The sequence below is a fragment of the Diadema antillarum genome, unplaced genomic scaffold, assembly GCF_040938485.1.
Source record: "Diadema antillarum isolate AM-2024a unplaced genomic scaffold, OU_Dant_1.0 seq00000314_RagTag, whole genome shotgun sequence".
NCBI classification, from domain to species: Eukaryota; Metazoa; Echinodermata; class Echinoidea; order Diadematoida; family Diadematidae; genus Diadema; species Diadema antillarum.
Window position 1 is genome coordinate 1 of NW_027271334.1, and position 14,561 is coordinate 14,561.

The 14,561-nt window shown below is 41.0% G+C and overlaps 2 protein-coding genes and 1 long non-coding RNA gene across 3 annotated transcripts; 1 reads left to right on the forward strand and 2 right to left on the reverse strand.

The window, feature by feature from the left end:
• The first annotated feature begins 4,711 nt into the window (after positions 1 to 4,711).
• Positions 4,712 to 8,910, forward strand: LOC139730454 (proton-coupled folate transporter-like). The gene is made up of 6 exons (XM_071641295.1): positions 4,712 to 5,135; positions 6,087 to 6,592; positions 7,053 to 7,233; positions 7,505 to 7,636; positions 7,959 to 8,042; positions 8,750 to 8,910. The coding sequence occupies exons 1-6, from the start codon at positions 4,712 to 4,714 to the stop codon at positions 8,908 to 8,910; spliced, it is 1,488 nt and encodes a 495-aa protein (XP_071497396.1).
• A 323-nt stretch (positions 8,911 to 9,233) lies between these two features.
• Positions 9,234 to 11,855, reverse strand: LOC139730453 (uncharacterized). Its single transcript, XR_011710931.1, has 3 exons — positions 11,579 to 11,855; positions 9,724 to 9,769; positions 9,234 to 9,282 (listed from the first exon to the last, which is right to left on the reverse strand). It is a non-coding gene; the product is annotated as an uncharacterized lncRNA (long non-coding RNA).
• Positions 11,856 to 12,297: 442 nt separating this feature from the next.
• On the reverse strand, positions 12,298 to 14,426 carry LOC139730455 (uncharacterized; the record flags this gene model as incomplete). Its single annotated transcript, XM_071641297.1, has 3 exons — positions 12,298 to 12,447; positions 13,331 to 13,963; positions 13,998 to 14,426. Coding segments are annotated over 3 exons (1,212 nt in total), but the record flags the coding sequence as incomplete, so codon positions are not given.
• Between the last annotated feature and the right edge of the window lie 135 nt (positions 14,427 to 14,561).

A 14,561-nucleotide genomic window follows, 5' to 3' on the forward strand; every position in this document is an offset into this window, starting at 1 on the left:
GAACGCCAAAGATCCATTCACGCTATTGGGCTATAGAAACTTGCATAATCTTGCAGCGTCCACTACTATAGACCAGTTTCTGCCTCTCCACCTCTATACTTTACTGCACATCTCATCAGCTTCCATCCACATGCCAAAGGGATCAAAGGCCAAGACTTAGTTTTCTCCTCAATATGGTGGCTAGTTTTGCTAGACTTTTGACACCAATTTCAACATTTGGGTCCCAAATATCACTTACAGGTTTACCTGAAAGTTTCTCACTTTATACAAAGGCACTTTCATACATACCCAGTGTTACTTCAGAAAATTAGATTCTAAGGAGCAGCTGCTATGTTTTTGTTTCTTTCCTGATTAATTTCGTTTTTTCAGATGCTTCTTATGGTGATCAATAGTAGGATCAACATTAATTTCCTCTAGTAAAGGCCCATAATAGGGATATTCTTCATAGATCTCATCCACTGTATTAGAAGATCCTGAAATCAAAGAATACTTGACTGCGTAGAATATCAATGTCAGCAATACATTTTTCATGTTGGGACATGGACTCAAGGTTTGAAGCAGTCTCTATTTTCTCTCAGTTTCTGTGATACATCATATGGAATGCAGGACAGTAAGATGGATCATTTAGACTTCCTAATGCTATTCAAACCTTGTCATCATTCATGGGTTTTAATTTTGAGGACATAAATCTTCTTCTTTTTGTCTCACTTTCAACTCGGAGTTCGCCACTTCTGCTATCAGAGCAACGAAACTCACAACTTTAAACCTGTTAATATGCAACAGTTCATGTCAGCCGATGCCAAGTCACGTTGTATGTGCATCATGGTCATGACGGCGAATCTGATCATAAAGGGCTGCCCTTTTTTCGTGTGGTACAACTAGTGCATTATCGGTGATTATGATGCTTCCCTAAATTTCTTCAGATCGCTGCAGGTTCCCATTATTTACAATATTCTTATAACAGACATGCATGAGATTAAACTGGCTGAAAATCTTGCTTTTCCGAAAAAATAACTTGCGGAAGAGTCACAGATGGGTGAGAAAGTTGTTTCCCCATGTCCTTCCAACCTTGAAGCATATAATTATGATGCATTTTGCTCTCTCTCTTTGATGTGCATCTCACCTTTTCACCTGAAAAACAATAGTCGCATGTTTAATTCGGGGAGACTTAGCAAAGAAGTTTTTATTTGTTTTGCCTTTATTACATCTTGTGTCTAAGACAATCAGTCATAGAAACCAAATGGCCTGCGTCTCTCAGGACCAAGCCACTTCTTGGACCACACCTGCCTGCTCCGTTGCTTGCGTTGCCTCCTCCGGGCGGCAATTTAATTCTGGAGGGCCATGTTGGCATTCTGCAGATTCAGATCTGCCTGCAGTGAGGCTGCCCAGTTGTTGCCGTCATACATTTTGTAGCTTGGGGCCGGTGGCAGTTTATCACGACAGAGAGGCATTAAATGAGAAAGGCGAGGTCCTACGACATTTTTATGTGTCCTGGCAGGAGTCAGTTGCAACAAGGCCGGTGCATTTTCGTTAAATATCAGCTTCATGTCCTGTTCATATACTATGGATGTGCAGTGTTTATTTTAGATAATTATAATATACTTCCATCCTTGTTTTCGGTAATTGCTGTACTATTGCTATTTTATTTGTAATATGGAAACATGAAAATTTATTATTATTTCATTTATCTTTAAACGAATAATTATTTTCTTATGTTTGTAGAGTTAACGAATACCAAAGGAAATTAATGTTTTTTGTATTATTTGACTGGAAGTGAATAAATATCATTTGAAAAAAAAAAATGTATTAGTGCATGTATTTGTCTATTTGATCCATTTTTTTCGGGGGGGGGGTTGTTTGTTCCTTTCTTATATTGCTCAAGGAGAGTATGTCTGCTTTTGGACAATCATAATGATCAATATCCTTGACATGGTTTTCCGAAATGTTATTTCGATTTATTCTTGGCCTATGCCCAAACACAGAGCTTTATCAGTTTGACGATTTTGTTTTCTATTTGTTCATGGTTGAATTTCAATGCCACGCATCTTGCAGACGGGAAAGTCAACAGCAGCTGCAGCAGCTACCGGTGCAACTTAAAGGTAGACCGACACGCTCTGTGTATAAAGAGGGCGCTGTTGAATAGTATGATGATCACCGTCAGCTTCATTACGCAGATCGATAATGTATAGACTAGTTTCCGCTGCTAGCCACAGACAAACTTATCTTCAAAGGATCAAAGCGGAACCAACAGGGGATAACAGTTAAATCAAGAGACGAACCGAGGATAATACATTATTTCGACCATCTTCGACATGCATATAAGCATCGTCTTTATTCGTACGTTCGGAACCTGGCAGATGCGTATGAAAGCGTTGGTCCATGCAATGGCGCCCTCTTGAATCCTGAGTCCGTTTCCCTTTAAGGTCCTCGCAGCGGCGGGAGAGGATGGGCAGACAGGTCACTGCACTTTACGTGATATTATTGTCTAAAAATGCCTATATCCTAAAGGAAAATAGGGCGAATATTATTCTAATAGACGGAATAAACGTCTCAAAAAAACGATAGGCCTATGAAAATTATCATAAGGGCATTTCTTTTTCCCCAGGGAATATACGACAGCTGTTTAGAATAAGTTGTGCTCGTCCTGAAACTTCGAGTCTATTCAAAGTAGACTTGAGCAGAAAGTGTTTAATGAATCAATAATTATAGCAATAGGAATAATAATAATAATAATAATAATAATAACAATAATAGTTAATAATTATAGTATCTGTGCCCTCATTACTGTACCATTCGAGGGGAGATTTTCTGCGATGTAAAAAAAAAATAAAGTCATAGTATTTATCCTGGGAGTGTTTTTCATTTTTTTAAATTCAATTCAATTTCAATTCAATTTTCTTCAATTCAATTCAATTTCAAATACAACAGGCAGAGAATCTAAAAAAATCTTACTTTCATTCATGAATATATCATTATGTCGCATGTCTCATTGCAATCTAGAAATTAATGGAGAGCACAATCATGTTGAACAAATTTGAATATCAGTTTTGATCGATTTAAGTTTAAGAACAGAAATATAAGATAGTGATAATAATAAATCATGTAAAAAAGATGTTTGATGTGGAGTTATGGAGTAAGGCAAAATTATCGTGTATTATGAAGATTCCTGGGAAACGGGGATTTACGGGTTATTAAAGATAATAAAAAGTTTTGGTACCTCAAAAGCTTCCCTGAATTTCGTTGCCTTGGTTTGTGTTTCAGGTTAAAGTACGTTGTCTGTGAGAATTACTCGCCCCAAAGTGCTCTCATGTCTTAGTAATCATGCAATAATGGTTTCGTACCAGAGCCGACGCTATACGGCGTCGATAAATATTGTACGAAACCACTGACTGCGACCAGCAGCGTGCAGCCCATTGTAGGCATAGCTAACTGCGACCAGCAGCCCCATACGCATAGCGTAATGGGGCTTCGCATTGTAGCATTCAGGATCATGACAGAATTAGTATCGCGGGTAAATGTCAACTTAAAATCCAAAAATTTTTTCGATTTGAAGACTTACCAATTAAGTTGAAGTATTGAAAACAGGCTTCGAATAACGTTTGGTTCTACCAATAGTCCCTTTCTGTTCGAATTGATGACTGAATGTGACTCGGTCGAGAGGACCTTGGGAGAGCTACATACACTGGATACCATGGCCAGCGCATGCGCACACAAACATCTTATCCGTTCATGGATTTGAAATGTGTGTGCATGTGATGTGTTCGCATGCACTGGCTGTAGTATTCAGTGTACTGTATGTAGCTCTCCGAAGGTCCTGTCGACCGAGTCACATTCAGTCATCAATTCGAACAGAAAGGGACTATAGGCAGAACCAAACGTTGCCCGAAGCCTGTTTTCAATACTTCAAGTTAATTGGTAAGTCTTCAAATTGAAGAATTTATGGGATTTTAAGTTGACATTTACCCTGCGATACTAAATCTGTCATGATCCTGAATGCTACAATGCGAAGCCCGATTACGCTATGCGTATGGGACTGCTGGTCGCTATGCGTATGGGGCTGCTGATCGCAGTTAATTGCATGATTACTAAGACATGAGAGCACTTTGGGGCGAGTAAGTCTCACAGTGTTAGTTATATGAAAGGTACTTTAACCTGAAACACAAACTAAGACAAGGAAATTCAAGGACACTTTTGAGGTACCAAAACTTTTTATTATCTTTAAACTTGCGGTCTCTTATATCGATATTTGGCGTGGATGTGCCATGATTATGTATTCACACATACCAATAAGCAATTGAATAAACATAGTCCATTTGTAATGATACCCAGTAGGTAGAACATTTTTTGAATGTTCATCCAAGAAAAGGGTATACGCGTTTCCGAGACGAGGTCGAGGGACTTAACCTCCTGCAAAAGAATTCCCCCTCCTTGGGATGTATGCAGATGTTCCTCTCCACCCCAGTCCTTAGCTATATTGTATCCGAAATTTTCCGTGCACATGTTGATATGAATTATGATTATGATCAATGATACAATAATAAACACAGTTATTTGTTTGCTGGTTTGGGGGATTGGTTATGAATGTTCAGTGAAACTTATTTGCGCTTTGAAATCTTATTTTTTTTGTTCTCTTTACGCTTTGAGAGTTTCTGACTATTTTTTCTTTCCTCTATTCTCTTTCGTGTACAGTTTGCGATAGTTTCTGTGCGCCATGGCCAATCACGACAGCGATGTACATGCCAGGAAAGCGGTTGGTGGCGCTGTTCACACTTCTTCGGAATACCTTCCCGACAGCTCGGCAGACTCACCGACTCAACGCCTCATAAATAACTCTGAAGACAACGGAGAGGCTGTTGCCAAACGTGAACTGGAGAGGGCGAAATCACGTTGTGTGACAATAGAGCTGCCTGTGACACTCGCATGTTTTTCATACAGACTGTTGGTTACGCTGGAAGCAGAGTACATTCACGCGCGTGTCGCAGCGGACTACAACTTTTCGCTGACTCCCAACGCTTCCCAATCTACTTGCAACGGGAACGGAAATGTGAACGGTAGCTCTGGGAACATAAACGAAGAAGTCCAGTCTGTGACGTCACTCTGGCTGCTGTATCTAGGGTTAGCAATGTTTGTTCCGAGTAAGTATATCATAGGTAACAGGGGCGGATCCAGGAATTCCGTTAAAGGGGATGGGGGGGGGCGAAAACAATATTTCTGGTGCTGCTTCCGGGTTCCATCTTTTTTATTTCTTTTGTTTTACCAACAAATAAAGAGGGGGCGCGCACCTGGTGCGCTCCCCCCCCCCCCCCCCCCCCGCGGCCCTCTGGATCCGCTACTTTAAGTAATATGATTGGGCCTTATCTACCAAAAGTATCCCCGTTAGTGTTTGTATTGTTCCTCGGGGGGGGGGGGGGGGTGGGGGTGGGCTCTCATTGACATTGCCTTGACATCACTTGACCAGAGAAAACGACATTTTTTTTGGTAGATATTATGAGTGTATAGTCATACATAATTGATAATTATCTTCGTTATCATTATTGTATGCAGTTTAAGATTGTATGTACAAAAGCGTTGAAACAGGGCGCCATTGTATTATGACAGGGAAAGTCACGTTTCCCTGAATCCTGAAATATTCTATTCTCATTGTTTGATAACCACAGACGGAATCAAATATTTTGAGGCTATCATTGTCTCTGCTCATTATAGAGTACTGAACTGGAAAAAAAAAATCACTGCCATTTTTGAATAATGTCTCGACTGCCGATACATCGTCAATAAACCCCTCTATTTTTGTTTCGGTGGTGAAGGCATTACTCTTGTGAATTGGATCCTTACACGCCTTAAGAATAATCATATGTGTGCTCTCAGATACAATCCGTCATTTTAATTTTGCAAGTTGCGAGGATGAGTTTTTCTAACCAACAAGATCCAGATAATTCGACAGTTCTTGTTATGGGAGGGATTGCGAATGGAGATCAGTGTAAGCTCTAGTTATGTAGCCTACAAAAGGGTTGACAAAGGTTCGGAATGATTAAGATCATGCAAATAAAATCAAGAAAATTAATCATCCGCCATGTCCTTTTCGACAGACTTATTCACAGCACTTTGGTTTGGTTCCATGGGAGACCGAGCAGGAAGAAAGTCCGCCCTCTTCGTTCCCGTCCTTGGATTCTGGTGCCAGTCAATCGTGTACTTCGCTGTCGTCCGCTTCAAGCTCCCTCTGTACGTATTCATCGCCGGCGACTTCATATCGGGCTTCTGCGGGTCTACCGCCCTCATATTGTCAACGGCGGCAGCGTACGTAACGGATGTGACGTCAGTACAGTCGCGCACTTTTCGCGTAGTGGTGCTAGAGACGGTCGCGTTTGTCGGCAGCGCGCTGGGGCAGATTTCGCTCGGACTCTTGTTGCAGTTTGGCAGCCGAGGCGAAGGCGGCGGGCAATATAACGTCTTCCTTACGCCCTTAATTCTGGCATTCGCCACTTCTAGTGCATCTCTGGTCTATATCGTCTTCCCCCGGGCACTTATCGAGACTGTAGACAGACGGACGGCCACAGGCAGATCGCTCTTTTCTGGTGTTGTCAACATGTTCCGGGTAAGTGTCGAACCTACCCTACAGAGATCCATAGAGATGTCTATAATGTCTAGGCCTACACCAAACCTCTCCTTGCGAATTTTAACCCTAGTCAGCGTACATACTGAGCAATTAAACATGAGAACTTAAACTATTTTTGGTTAATAAATAAATGAAAAAGAAATAAAAACAGCACGAGGTTCCTGATAAACTTGATATACTGATTTTATGCATGAACAATTTCTGTGGGTTGTCCCTTTTCAAAATGAATAAAAAAAAATGGAAAATGGAATTGGCAAGTATCAGACCCATGCTTCTTTATGAAGACTTAATATATTCTTATATTTGAGGTTTTATTGAAAGTATTAAAAGGTAGCGTTGGTTCGCCTATTTCATTACCATTTGCAGCTCTTTACTGTGGAGATTTGAAATACCGATGCATTAAACCAGTCACTATAACTTTTATGTCTTGACCGCCAAGGTGAACATCGACATGCGAAGATACAAGCTGGTTCTCTACATGGCTGTGATGGTGTGCGTCGCTGTCGCCTCAGCGAGTCTCTCGAACCTTATCGTCATCTACAGCATGGGGGCGCCCTTCTGCTTCACACCTCTTTTTGTGTCTTTTCTCCAAGTGACCTTGTACATCGTCAGCGCGATTGGTAAGAAAGCAAGCGGAAAATAAGAAGTTGAGACATAACTACTTTAACAAGTCAAAATCACTTCTTTCGGTGGTACGACGGGCAGCTAAATATTATTCAAAATGAATGTGTACATTTCATCTCATTTCGAGCCACTACATTTTATTTTCTCTTTCGACTCACCAGAGAAGAAATAATGAGTGTCGAACCCTGTAATTTATAGATATATAAACATTATACACATATGTATCTTGAAATATTATATAAAATCCTTCTAATCGCTTCCCAATAGGAATGATGGTTGGGGGTGCGATCCTGCCGCGACTTCTGAGTGAAAACTGGGTTCTGCAGCTGAGCATCTGGAACACTCTTCTGGTATACGTCATCATCGGGTTTGCCCGAGACCAGGCTGGTCTGTTTGTAGGTGAGATACAGGACAGTACACGGTTAACATTCGGGATACTGCTAATATTCCCTCAGGAAAGAAAAATGTTGTTACATATCATTCACTAAGGCTGGACAAAAGGCTAGGCTAACCGTTTTCAGTTATGTTTTAGTGGGAAGAAATAGTGATATCTCTTTATATTGTAGTTTTTATTACCAAATTTTATATTGTAGGATGTTGCGTGATACAATTGACCTACACATACGGCAATGCATCAAAATGTGATATCTCGAACATTTTTCAAATCACTGCTCCCAATGGAAAACACCTTTTAGTGATTATGTTTTTAAATTCTAAATAGGTGTGGCCGTCGCATTCCTCAGTGCTTTATGCTTCCCGTTGGTAAGATCCCAGCTATCGAAACTGGCGCAGCCCAACGAGCGTGGTAAGTTTCTCCGCGTCGGGATTGTGTTTTATAACCACGTGTTTCGTGAGCCTTTCAACATTTTCATATTGTTCTGTAGTTCATTCTTACAGGATATATTTTGAAGCTATACCGCTTTTGGTGTTCATAGTGTTGCATAACTTTGTTTGCTCATTCGCAAGCACTATATATGCTGTCGGGAGTTATTTTCTTCAAGCATCTACCTTAAGCAAGCCATAGCGGATCACTATCCTTTACCTGGGCGGACAGGTTGTGTGTGAGGGTGTGAATGGCCGAAAACCACTCACTATGTAAATATGGCAAACAATTACAATTATAATCACGTACTGTAAATGTTTAGTCTTTTCCATGGAATAAGAACAAAAAGGGGAAATGAATTGTAGCAATAATTAATGTGTCATAACACATCACAAGTTATCGCTGATGAGCAGAAGTACTCAACAAAATTTGTCACATAATAACAGTTAATATATAATCACTTATACGTAGCTATAATACATCCTTAGTGGTTATCATGAAATAATTTTAACTCCCGCTCCAGAAAAAAATCACGGAAGACAGTTACATGCAGCGAAAGAATTCGAAATGCAACCAGTAGTTAACTGTCCTAATCATAAACTCCGATCCCTCTCCACGTGAGTACTCTACTGACCCGGAAGTATACAGGTGTACCTTGATAACACTCGATGATTATCTTCCGTTTTCAGGTCTGATGCTTGCCACGGCTGGCTGCATGAACAGTGCGGCCTATATCATCACGCCCCTCATGTCTCAGTATGTCTATTTGGCCACGGTCTTCTTCTACCCGCCCTTTGTCTTCTTTTTCCAGGCTGCTTTTCTACTCCTACCAAGCCTGGCAACTGGGTAATAACCTTCAACTCCATGAAATAAAAATCCATAGGTATAAAAGGCAAGCAAGCCAGCAAAGTGACAACCAAATAAACATAATTAATGAATAAAAAAGTAAATAAATACATAAATCAGAATATATATGTACAGATAAATAAAAGCAAATATTTCTCAAAATATGAAGAGTTTGGAGGGGAAAAAAAATAAAACACCAAATGGGAAGAGATAGGATGGCTACAAACATTTAACCTCGATTCTGGCAAATTAACAATCTATGACTGATTAGATACAATATGACATCTACAATCATGTGGTGCAACAACTAATATGCTTATGAACTCACAGATATTCTCCTTTGCTCTGTTGTGTATGAACCATCTGCACTAGCATTCTGAAAAAAACAAAACAAAACAAAACAAAATACACAAATCAAATAGTGTAAAACAATGGAAAAAGTGTTGGTGCAGTCATACCTTTTGAGCTCCCTCACTAAAATCAGTTTTTGCTGTTTTTTTAATTAATAAATGATAATATGATCATAAGAAATAACATTATATCTATCTGGTCATGACCACCAATACCCAACCACTAAATGTAGGAGTGCAAATTCCCATTGTACAGTGCAGGGCCTAATCACACACATTTCTTGAATTCATACACACCTGTGTACATACTACGTACCTTTGGCTCATTCACAACCAAATCTTGTCATGTAATGATAAATCAACAATACCAACACAAAAAATAGCTTTTTAAAAAAGAAACATCAAAACCTAATTAAAGCAAAATGTAAATGGTCAAAGAACCACTTCATGGAACATTATTTACTTACCAAAGATAATCTTGATGAGCGCAAATCAGTAATTGAGTGACTGCCCCTGGAAAGACATGAATTACAGTGTATGTCACTCTATTATCTAAACAAACATGACCAAAAAATAAAAATAAACTTGAGAAGACAGTATCGTACATTCTGATAGAACTGACACCATCTAACACAGAATATCAAAGGAGCAATAAAATCTAACAGAAGAAGCTCAGTGTCATTAGCAGGGGTCGCACTTAACTTTTTTTTTTTAACTAGTCAGGCGGACTACTTAGAATCAATTTTGACACTGAAGCAATATTTTGGCTAGCCAGACGGACTAATAACCTCAGAATTTTATGATTTTTAGCTAGTCCGACGTGATTTTGGGTGGCCAATGGCCAGCGGACCATCGCTAATTTCGAACCCTGATTAGGGGACACTTTCCTATTTGTTAAAATACACCAAGGCCTTTGAGGTTTACATCAGAAGAACAAGGTATTTAGGATGTTTTTTGCCATTCCTCAAAGGATGCAGAAGTACACAAGGTTGTGCATTCACTCTTTCTTTTGATAAAGAATCTTCATAAATGCATTTCTCTGTAAAAAATTTGATGAGAAACAAGGGAAAACAAAACTAGATATATCGCTACGGCTACTGATATGCCTCCGCCATAATGCATGGTTCTCCTAATAGGTCTATAGTACAATGTCTTGACAATGTGTGATGACAGTTTCACACAATTGGCAAAATATTAAAATGACAGGTTTGACATAAATAAGCTGAATGTTCACTTTCCTAGAACTAGGTTCAATTGGATGAATGATTAAAATGTCAGAGTGCAGGTATTTGGGGAACTGATGATTTTTACTTGACTTTTGACCCTTTTATAAGTTTATGCATTGAGTAATTTTCAAGGTATTGAGAAAAAGTATAATTTCAGTATTGAATGCGAAAATAGCATTATCTAAACCTGGCCTTTGACCTTTGACCTCACAGTTCCAAAGAGAATCACTGTTAGGTTGAACATGCATAAATATGTAAGTTTCATGATGATACCTTGAGTTACTTTCGAGATATGGAGGAAAAAGTGCAATTTAGCACTTTCACTTGACCTTTACCTTTTGACCTTTGACCTTTTGGCAAGAAACTTCCCCAAAAATATATATTGGGTAATACATGCCATACATCAAGTTAAAAAAAAAAAAAAAACTTCAGGCATATTGCATTTTAAGGAAAGTAGTGATATTTTGAGGAGCTGATCTTGACCTTTGACCCCCTGACCTTTGACCAATGACCCCCAACTTCCCTAGATAATCACTGCCCATCGGTACAAGCATATATACTAAGTTCCATGAAGATACCTTGAACCATTTGCGAGATATGGAGAAAAACATGAAATTTCATTTTTTTCCACAAAATAACCTGTGACCTTTGACCTTTGACCCTGTGACCCTAAAATCCACACAAAGTATTATCCCCCAAGGATATACCCTCATACCAAGTTTGATGTAAAACCACCACACGGTTCTTGAGATATCGACAAAAACAAAACGGGACGGACGGACGTACGGACGGACGTACGGACGTACGGACGGACGGACGGACGGACGACCCGAAAACATAATGCCTCCGGCCACTTCGTTGCGGAGGCATAAAAATTCCAACCGACAGCCATTTAAACATATTGTTCAAATTTGTATCAATCAGTGTCACAGTAATTGAATGTGCCTATGATAATTTTGATCTACTTAAACTGACAAATTACAATCCACGCTTCATGTGTAGCTCATAGAGCCAGACACACACTCACAAAACAAGAAAAAGAAACTAAAGAACTTAGCAGTTTCTCTCCAATTTGAGATTTAGTTGCCATGGTTACCTCATGGCCAGCTGATGCCTCATCTCCGCCATCTCTCTCTCATGGGCGTCACGCAGGGCGGCCATCTGCTGCTCCTTCTCCAGCCTCTCCTTCTCCTTCTGAATGAGGGCGCTGTTCTCCCGCTCCATGCGCTCCTCAAGGAGGCGCTTCTTCACTTCCTCTTCGATGAGGCGGTTGATCCTATCAGCCAGAGTCGGGTTAAAAGGAAAGAATAATCAAGATCGCTTTCCAGGTTAACACATTGCAAGAAGATGCCCTTTGCAAACCTACTACAAATTGTGGATGCAAGGTGAGTGTTTGTCGTTTGTTTTGTTGTTTGTTTGTTTGTTTTTTTGGGGGGATACATATGAGCAGTAACAGTGGTGTATTGATACCTAATCTGACTAATGGACTATCATAAACTAGCTTTGATTTGTATAGCATCCCACACAAATAAGTTGAGACCCTGTATTGCTAAGGGTTTACAGCCAGACATAAAAGCAGAATGGAGCCACTGACATACATGTTAGTCTTATCACCAGTCTAAACAGAATTTTGAGCGTATCAAGGCCAAGTTCTGTGGAGAAAGTATGCCAGAACATCAATCATGCCATCCAGAGGGTTGACCAACATGTAACTGGATATTAGACTAGTTAGTGAGGCTGTACATTGCATAGAGTTGCATCCAAACATCATCAAGCCACTGTGATCAGGAAGCTGCTTTGTTTTCCTATTAGTAATCACCTCTCCTGGTTCTCAAGGTCACTAAGTTTGCTCTTCTCTTCCTCAATCTTCTCCAGCTCTCTCCTCCGCTCCTCCTCAAATTTCTCACGCTGCTTCTGCAGCTCCTGCTCCGCCTGCAGCATCTGCTCCTCGTGAACTTGAACACTCTGGTGAAGTAAAAGAGAGAAGCAGGTAATCTCCACGCATCATCATGTATGGACATGCATGCTTGACTTAAGCCCTCCATACACTATACGAGCCAATCAGTTGCACGACAACTACGGCAATAAGCTAGGTCATACAACCAGTCATGCGACTTGACACCACTCATCATGCGATCTGACTACACAGCTAAGCATCTGATTGTACTAGTGTCAATATATCATATACCGTAGTGTGATTGGCTGAAAGTCCACAACCAGTCTTGAAAATTTGACATGTCAAATATCTACTGCTGGTACAGCGACCAAGTCTAACGTCTGGAAACTGGCAAGGCTTGTGAGTCCACACTTCCAGGCTTTAGGTCGTTATGACTGGTGAATCGTGGCAAAATCTTGTAGTGTGTGGTGGGCTTTAGTCCCAGGTATATTATTTTGTCAATGGTCTCTTTATACAGTGTATATCTACTTCCATGAATTGGTGAAGAATGTGAAGAATACTCAGCTATCCATTAAACTCATTGACAACAACCATAGATCATGTTTACATTCACACCAATGGGTGCATTCTAATTGGTTTTATTATACAAAAAGAGCTAATGTGGATTGCTTCCAGGGTAAATATGTCATCTTAGCACCAAAGTCATGTTACCCAATATCACTGCTGGTTCTAAATTTATATGATATTGCCTCTCCTTTTCATCTAAAACCTGTAGGATGATGTAATGTTAGTGAATAATCATGATATGCTCTCTTTCTTGCACAATGAAGAATACCAGTGTACACAAAAACAATGACTGAACTAAGTAGAGATCTTTATCAGGATTGCATACTAAGTGATATTGATACAAAATAGGGTAGGGTTTGAGAATGAGCCTGTGAATTAGCTTACCGAAAGCTTTTGGTCAAGCTTCTTCTGCTCCTCCCTAAACTGGCTCTCCATAAAGCTCCCAGTCTGGTTGAGTTCCTCTAGCTTCCCTTGCTGCTTGACGATCTCCTCATTGAGCTTCACCAGCTCGGCCTCCGTTGATGTCACCTTCTCCTGGTAGCTCTGTAGGATGTCCGCCTGCTTGTTCTCCATACTTTCCACCCGTCCCTTCTGAACCTTGATGGCGGCCCCACCCTCATCGTGTGCATCCACCTCCGCAATCCTCTGTTCCACCCCAGCAATTTCACCCTGTAGACCTCGCTCACGGTTCTTAAACTCGTCCTTGAGGACTGTCCGTTCCGTATCCAGCTGCTGCGTGGCAGCGGCCTCCTGGCTACACAGGTCATCCTGCTGCTGGTGGTAGTTCTTCAACTGCTTCTCCATGTTGCTGAGCTTCTTCTTCTGCTTGTCCCAGGCCATGGATCGGTCCACCACCTCCTGCTCGATGAACTGCAGGTTAGCCGCCTCGATCTGCAGCAGGCTTTTCCACTGCTCCTCTAGCAGCGTCTCATCTTTCCGTTTGCGCTGCTCAAGCACCACAAACTCATCCTCGATCAGTTTTTCGACATTCTCCTCCTCTGCATCAAGTGAGTCTCTCTCCTCAAGGACAGTTTTTTTTCCTCTTTCCAACTTCCTCCAGAGACTGTTCGAGGAGTGTACGCTCCTCATCACCAGTAAAGAGTCCATTTTCCAGCCGATGCTGCCCCTCCCGTTCCCTATCATCGAGTCCTTGAAGTTCGCTCTGCAGCCGCGACCGCTTCTCCCAAATCTTGCCCACCAGAAACTCCGCCTTGGCCTGGATGTTCTTCTCTGCTTCCTCCACAGCATCCAGCTGCTGCTGCTTCAACTTCTCAAACTCGTCGCGAGCCTCGGCGATCTGACCGCTCTCCCTGGACAGTCTCTCTCTGGCAGCATCGTCCATCTGTGCGGATAGGCCCTGGGCGATGTCTTGCTTGTCCCGGAGGGCATCCAGCTTCTCTCGTTCCACCTGTAGGAAGTGACGCTCCTCATCCCTCTCCTGCTGCAGCTTCTCCTTCTTCATGTTCACTTCATCTTGCAACTGTTCAACAAAACATTGGACATTACAAAATAAGTGCAAAACATTGCAAAACATAGCTGCAATTAGCAACTTTAAGCCTGCACATTCAGGATCTCTGAACAAAATCATCCCCTGAATATATCTACTTAAAATGGT